The following is an 8,439-nucleotide window of genomic DNA, read 5'->3' on the forward strand; positions in this document are numbered from 1 at the left end:
TTTACGTTAGTGGTTTATGTTAGTGGTTTATGTAAGTGGTTTAGTTGTGGTTTTATAATGTTAGATCTTTGATGTCAGTAGGCTATGGTGGTTTCTAATTTAAGTTTCTTATGCAAATGGTTCTCGTTCTTGGATTTTTAAGCGGCTATGCATAGTAAGATTTTTTGGTTTAGGGATTATCGTGTTGATTATGTTTGTCACCGGTAATTAAGTTGGTTCTAATAATGCGGTTCATTTCTTCCGCAGCCTCAGCGATGCATCAGGAGCATGCGGCGGCAGCAGGGCATGGTCCTGGATGACAGATACATTCCGTACCTGCAGATGGCTGGTCTTTACCATCTTGCAAGGCTGAATGATAGATGGTTCCGGTTGGACGAGGCCCTTGTCAGTGCGTTTGTTGAGCGATGGCGTCCGGAGACGCACACATTTCATATGCCGTTCGGAGAGTGTAAGATCACACTGCAGGACGTGGCATACCAGCTGGGTTTGCCAGTGGACGGGCGTTACGTCAGCGGCTGCCTATCAGAGTTCCATGTATACATCGATGGTGGCCGTCCAGCCTGGGTTTGGTTCGAGGAGTTGCTTGGAGTGGTACCTCCTCCTAGCCAGGTTCAGAAGTACGCGGTCAACTGCAGCTGGTTTCAGGAGACGTTTGGTGAGTGCCCGGAGGGAGCTAATGAGGATACTGTGCGTCGTTATGCCCGTGCGTACATCATGATGTTGTTGGGCACGCAGCTTTTTGCGGACAAGTCGGGCAACCGCGTTCACATCAGATGGCTTCCGTTTGTAGCTAGGCTGGAGGAGATGGGGACCTACAGCTGGGGTTCTGCAGCACTGGCATGGTTGTACCGGTGCATGTGCCATGTGGCGAACAGAAATGTTATCAAGCTAGCGGGCCCACTTCAGCTACTTCAGTCATGGATTTTCTGGCGATTTCCTCGGTTTAGGCCTGCAGGATTTGAGACGTTCAGCTGGCCATTGGCCTCGAGGTACTTTACTAATCTTTGTCTATTTCAATTTACTACACATAACCGCGTGTTCATTCATAATGTATTGGAAACCCTAAGCACACATATAAGTAGCGGTAACACATGTGCATGTTGCAGGTGGTCAGGTTACATCCCTTCTAGTAGCGAGAAGGGTCCTAGAGTTCAGACGTGGAGGCTCTGGATAGACCGGTTGCAGGATAGAGAGGTTAGTATGTTACTTAATAAGTTTTTTTATTTAACCACGATTTACGAGTTGGGATCACGGGTTGCCCTGACATTGTATCGTTTTGGGTGCAGTTTATCTGGATGCCGTACAGTAGCCCTAACGTACTTCAGGTAGTGCATCCTGAGGTTTTGGAGCCTCGGCATATGGTGCTGTGGCGGTCTGTTACATTGCTTATCTACTTTGCCGTCATAGAGTGGCATCAGGTAGACAGGGTTCTTCCGCAGTTTGGAGGGGTGCAGCCCCGTCCACAGGCCGCCCTGAACATCGACTTTCTGATGTCGAAGGACGGCAGAGGCGGCGATCGATGGTTCCCGTCCCATTTGCAGAAGTGGCATCAGTATTGGGACGACCGTACGGAGAGCGTGCTGAGATTCGATGTTGTTGCTGACCCTGGTCCGTCGCATCAGTTCTTGGATTGGTGGAGTCAGCACGGGAAGAGGTTTTTGTCTCCGAATCCGCAGTTGGGCGACCCGAGAGCCGTTGCTATTCCTGTTGAGGCCTCACAGCGGGGAGCTGGGCGAGTACCTGAGATGGATCGGCCTGACGACGTGTCGGACAGGAGGCGGGTTGATAGGAGAGCTCGCGTGGGCACACGTCGTAGCCAGCGTGACTGGGGGTGGCTTGAGCGTGCTATGGAGGCTGGCGACGAGGCCGGCCCCGCTAAGGGTCGACGACGACATCATCCTGGCAGAGGTAGAGGGCGTGCTGCGGTTCATGCCGCTGCACCTGACCCTAAGGACGATGACGATGATCAGCATGGGCCGGAGGGCGGCGATGGTGCAGGGGCGGCTTCAGTTGCTGGTGGTAGTACCCAGGATGGGGTTCACGGAGGTGAGTGGTATGGCTCCGGGATGGGTGACGGGGCTGAGCCTAGTGACGCTGGACTTGGGTCCGGTCCTTTTGGACATTACTTTGTTGGAGTACCCACCGACGACCAGCCTCAGCAGGACGGTACTCCATGGGTTATTCCCGGATCACAGTGGCAGGACTTCCTTGGGGCAGATACGCTTGATGCGGACTTCGGCAGTCCACGGTTTCTAGCGGAGATTTCGGCTATCATGCAGGAGGACGAGCCGGGCAGGAGGCGTCCTCAGACCCCTGGCACGCAGGCACCCTTAGATGTTGATCTGAATGAGCCTGCTACGACACCTGTTGGTGACCAGTTTGCTTTGGGAGGTACCCCACATTTCGCTTACACCGCTGCATCACAGTCTGTCACCGGGCCGTCTGCCGCACCACTCCATTTTACGCCACCCGCACAGCCTGCCCCGCATGAGGACGCAGATGAGATAGAGGATGAGGAGCCGTTTATCCGCAGAGGTCAAAGGCCACGGGTTTCCCGTCGTTGTGGGACAGGCTCCCACTTGTTTAGATGATTTACATTTCATGTATTTTGGACGTTAGGGTTCACTCATGTACCAGACCGATGTAGACTACTGTTGTTACTTTAGAGCTATTTTTCCTTGTTGTGTCCTCATCTTATTGTACTTAAAAATCTGGTATTTACCTAGTGGATTAGTGACTATGTATTATCATTGAATCATATAACACTTTAGTTATCAACTTTTGCAGTCATGGGATTTCTAATTATATTCAAATTCATATGCAACTTTTTCATTACTAGAAGGTAAAAAGATAAACAGATTACATAAGTCATCTTACATAACAAGTAACAAGAAAAATAAAATCAATAAACACTAACAATAACAAGATCGCTACTACTGGCCCCCCGTATGAGACGGTCCTCCAAGCTGTGGGCAACTCCTGCGGGTGTGTCCGGGTTGGCGACAAAGGCCACACCTTTTTGGCCGATTCGGATCTGCCTCGTCCATATTCGTCCGTATCCTGGTGGATCTCGGACGACCTTCTCTCGCACGCCTCTTGGCAGGATCCGGGATCACGGTTGGCCCGTCGTAAGGGCTTGCAATGGCAAAATGCCTGGATGAGCGGTGGAAACGTCCAGAATAGTCTGTGGAAAAAAGCTTGAGACTCGTCTACTTGTCCACTAACTCGAACGGGACTCGTCCGTAGGATTGCAACAGTACCCGGCATCGTCAACTGGACTCCCAAAACCCACCTGGGGAGCTCATTGTATGACTCATCCCAGTCACCGTATACGACGGCAATTGCCTTCTGCTTCGCCATCCAGACCCTCCTGTAAGTCGGCCTAAACCCGAAGTGTGCTGCCGTGGCATTTAGGAGCACCTTGATGCTGACGGATGCATCAGCCGTAACCATTGGCATAACGAACGCGGAAATCACATGATAATCCAAGATCCTGTGGTCACTCGAGATGGATGTCGCAAGACAAGTGTGAGGTCCATTGTACCGCTTGACCTCCCAAATGCCCTTGCGCTTCCGCAGACTCAGTCGAATCAACCAGGTGCACCCATTCCCAAACTCAGAACACTTGCCCACATAACGGCGATGATCAGACTCCACAACCTTGTACTGTACCCCTCACCGGATGCTGTAAGTCTTCACACTTAACAGGGCCTCGTCTTTATCCTGAAATTGCTGACCAACCTGGAACTCTGTCAAACCAGCAGTCCCTTCAGCATCTCTAGCTCCGAATCCAACAGAGTGTCCTGAAACACCCTCTTGCCTCATGGCATCTAGGTCCAAAGAGGAAAAATGTGGTGGATACTGCTGTGTGCCAGAACTAGAACCACCGACTACCAATGCAGGCTCAGTCGCTCCAACCTCGTCGCCGCTGTCATCCTCAATCATATCCGGCTCGACGTCGTCCTCCTCTACATCACCCAACACTCCGTCACCGACGCCAACCGGTGGAACTCCCTGTAAAGCGTTCGGCAGAATATCAACTGATCCTACCACGTCGCCTACTCCATCATTCAGATCAACAGCAAAAGACGGGGAGGCGACTGGTTCGACCGCTGGCTCGTACACAGGGACGGACGAAGAAGCAATGGCAGGCCTGGAACTCGAACCGGCTGCCGCTGCTTCAGTGGTGGTATTCCGGTTCGAACCCCCTGAGCTGGATACCACATCAACCAACTTTGCCAACAACTCTGGTGTCCTAACCTCGGGAAACTGCCTCCGACATAGAAACATGACTTGCAGGTCCTCATCACTACCAATCGTGAAGCAATCATACTTCACCGTATCCTGCAAGACAGTGATTGGAATGCGATAGAAAAACTTCTTCACTCACTTCGCACCTTCCAGACCAAGTTTCATCAGCACAGATCTAACAAGATCATCATAGCTCGTCGTTGGTTTCACGACAATACAGAGAGGATCCTTATCTGTGAACTTCACACCGGAGCGAGTTTTCCTCTTAATGGATCCTCTATGGTGAACCAAAACCACAAAACTCTCCTCACTAGCCATATTACACCCTCTATGAGGGCAACTCACGTTTAGAACCATATATATACTGCACTGTCTACCACTAAATCGAACCGGACTGGTTCGAATTCAGTTTGTGTAATTCGAACCAGCCTGGTTCGAATTACTTGATGCAGCTTCTCCCCATATAATTCGAACCAGCTTGGTTCGAACTATGTGCTACGTTTTCCTCCCAAGTAATTCGAACCACCCTGGTTCGATTTACTTGAATGAATTTCTCTCTTAATAATTCGAACCACCCTGGTTCGAATTACTCATGAATAGAGTTCGAACCACACTGGTTCGAATTATATAAATATAGGGTTTGGCTCATTGCAGAAACGAATTTCACTTTGGCTCATTTAGGTAATTTGCAACTTCCCTTGGTTTATTCTAGTTTTTTGCCCTTTTTATTATATATAAATAATTTAGATATAATATGTATTTTTTACAAAAAAATTTAAAATATATAATATGATTATTAAAATATAGTTATCAATATTATTATTAATATTTTATATAATAATATAATGTTAAATATATTAATATTTTAATATTACTAAAAAATAAATATTTTTTTTAAAAATTATAAATATGAATATATAGAAAAAAATTTAAAAAGTACAAAACTTTGAGTATATAATATTAAATTAGTTAAATAAAAATTATTTATAAACAAAATAATTAAAATATAAACTCATCATATAAAAAAAAATATATAAAACCACAAAAATACATAACATTTTCTATTTCTTTAAATATATATTTTATATATAGATATAATTTTTTAATATTTTGAGAGACCAAAGCAACAACTTGCTCCATTTATGTATCCGTCCTTGTTTAAGTCCTAAGAACAAATAAATAAATAAATAAAAAGCACTTTGTTTTAGAGTAAACCTTTACTCAAAACTCTTTTGACATTGCGATCTAAGTTAGGGTAGTAATTAACATGCACCTTATTCGCAGCATCCAATTGAGTAGGATTGTCAATTCGATCCATAACGAATAAAGTAGAGTATATGTAGAGTTTTTGTGCGGATCAGATAGGGTATGGATTGAGTCTCAACCCTACCCAATCAACCTGTACCCTATATATATATATATATATATATATATATATATATATATCAAGTGGATGTTGAACCAAAAATTTTTCACTAAATATAAAAGAACTAAAAGAAGATCATTAATTGATAATTTAATATTTTTTTTACATAAAAGTTAGTTCTTTTTTAAATTATTATCAATTTATATAATAATGTTGCATTTTTTTATAATGAGTCGGGTACCCGTTGGTTAAGAGCGAGTAGAATTAGAGTTGGAATATTCTCAACCGGCGAATAAGATAGGATTGAGTTTATATAAAAATCTCAACCCGCTGGTAGGGTTAGGGTTGACTCCAAATCCGATCCTATCTTACCCATTGCCATCCCTAATCAAAATCTTAAAAGAAAGGCATTTTCAAAATAACTTTATTAGTATGTTATACATCCAAGTTTTATTGTCATCCAAGTTCAACCAAGCAGGTTCAACACCAACAAAACCACTTTCACTAAAAGAGCATGTACATGCGCTCAAAATCTCCAACGTTACTCTTCGCACTCTAATATGAAAAAACGTTCTTCTTCTTCTTTTAAATTCGTGCATGCAAGTTCTTCTTCTTTTCTAATGCTGCGTCTTTTTTTTCTTCTTTTCCTTTTTCGTTATCTTTCTCTTTTGTTATCGTCATCACTAACAACACCAATATTTTGCTAATATCTTTATTGGTTCTAATTTTCTCTTATGACATCATTAAATAATTTTGGTTTATTTATTATTTTATTTGAAGTTCATTTAGATTCAAAAATAAATTCGATGTGTTTTGTTGATGATTGAGTCTTTTGACTATTTGTTCAAATCTGAACTAATTTCGGTTCATTTATGCATTAATTGAGGTTCACTTGATACTACTGATAAGTATTGACCAATTTTTTTATTCCTGAAGTAATTTCGGTTCATTCCTTAGTTTAAGTGAGGTTCATTTGGATCCAGAAATGAATTCAATGTGTTTTTGTTGATGATTGAGTCTTTTTGACTGCTTATTCAAATCTGAACTAATTTCGATTTATTTGTATCTTAATTGAGGTTCACTTGATATTGTTAATAAGTATTGACCAACTTTTGTATTCTTTAAATAATTTTGGTTCATTTTTTAGTTTAATTCAGGTTCATTTGGATTTAGAAATGAATTTGATATATTTTGTTGATGATTGAATTTTTTGAATGCTTCTTCAAATTTGAACTAACTTCAGTTTATTTGTATATTAATTGAGGTTCACTTGATGCCGTTGATAAGTATTGATCAAATTTTTTATTTTTTAAGTAATTTCAGTTTATTTCTTAGTTTAATTGATGTTCATTTGGGTCAAAAAATAAATTCGATGTGTTTTTATTGATGATTGAGTCTTTTTTTAGTAAAGAAGAATAAAATTATTTATTATCACTTTATTTAATTGTATTAGATTTCATTTTATTCCATTCAATTTGTCTTAAAAGTCATCCCAACCGTTAGGACAAATTGTTCATCAACACCACACCTGGACTGCAAATGAACAGAAATATTATTATAACAACAGGAAATAGATTCTCTCCAGTTTTTTTAACACTTGAAAAAATGAAGTGTGATATCTCACCATTAACTTTATAAGTGGGACCAAAAATAAATATGAGAGAAAGAACAATGAAGGGTGAGAAATCACAATTGACACCATCCAGTTTTTTTTTTCACTGGAGAGGATCCACTCCTATAACAATACCATTGTGCAATAACAAATGAACCGAAAATTGGACATTCTATAAACTCAGAACCTCCTATATTCAATTCAAATTCAAATTCATAAACAACACTGATTTTAGCAAAGAACGATAAAATTATTCATTACCACTTTATTCAATTGCATTATATTCCATTCCATTCAAAATTGTTGAAGATAACGATAACAGAAGAGAAAGATAACAAAAAAGGAAAAGAAGAAGAAAAAGACGCCGCATCTTCAGAAAAGGAAAAATGAAAAGGAGAAGGAAAAGGAAATGAGAAGGAGAAGGAGGAGGAGAGGAGAAGAGAAGAAGAACCTGCATGCACAAATTTAGAAAAAGAAGAAGAGGCAATAGGAGCACGAAAAAAAAAACGTGCGTGTATATACGGGTGACAAATGGGTCTAAACCCGCCAAAAAAGGCGGGTTGGGCTGGAAAATTGGGACCGCCAAATAGCAAAAGCCCGCCTAACCCGCACCGCTTAAACCGCGGGCTTTGGCGGGCTTCCCCGCCAGGCTTAGTATTTTTTTGGCAAGGGGTATTTTTATAAATTTTTTTGCCAAAACCTAACTTCCCTCAACCCAACTTACAAGAGAATGAAGATGAAAATTGAGTGTTTTGGATTATGTTTATTTTGTTTTAGAGACAATATTTATAATTATGTTTTGGATTATGTTTATTTTGCTTTGGGAATAATATTTATAATTATGTTTTGGATGAAAACTTGGTTTATAATTATGTTTATTAGATATTTATAATTATAAAGACTTTAATGTTTGTGAATATAAAAATTATAATTTGTTTATATTTTTAGAAATTATAATTGTTAAAAGTAAAAAACAGAAGAGATTTTTTTATACCTTTATATATATTATTTAATAGTTAAAAATAAAAAAAAAAGAAAAGAGGATACTTGGCGAGCTTAGCCCGTCGGCCCACCAGTCCGCCGTTAGGCGGAACGGATTGAGATTCTAGGATCGTCTCACTAAACGAAGTGGGGTGAACCAGCCCATCAAAGAGCGAGCTTCTAGCGGAACAGGGCGGGACGGGGCGGACTTCCCTGCTTGCCACCCCTA

General features: G+C 41.5%; 1 protein-coding gene across 1 annotated transcript; it reads left to right on the top strand.

The window, feature by feature from the left end:
* Positions 1-267: 267 nt before the first annotated feature.
* Positions 268-2,591, top strand: LOC148566230 (serine/threonine-protein phosphatase 7 long form homolog). Its single transcript, XM_088486361.1, has 2 exons — positions 268-1,194; positions 1,287-2,591. Exons 1-2 carry the CDS (start codon positions 268-270, stop codon positions 2,589-2,591), a joined length of 2,232 nt encoding a protein of 743 aa, XP_088342487.1.
* The last annotated feature ends 5,848 nt before the right edge of the window (positions 2,592-8,439 follow it).

The sequence above is a fragment of the Arachis ipaensis genome, chromosome B5, assembly GCF_059453495.1.
Source record: "Arachis ipaensis isolate K30076 ecotype BB chromosome B5, ASM5945349v1, whole genome shotgun sequence".
Taxonomy (NCBI): Eukaryota; Viridiplantae; Streptophyta; class Magnoliopsida; order Fabales; family Fabaceae; genus Arachis; species Arachis ipaensis.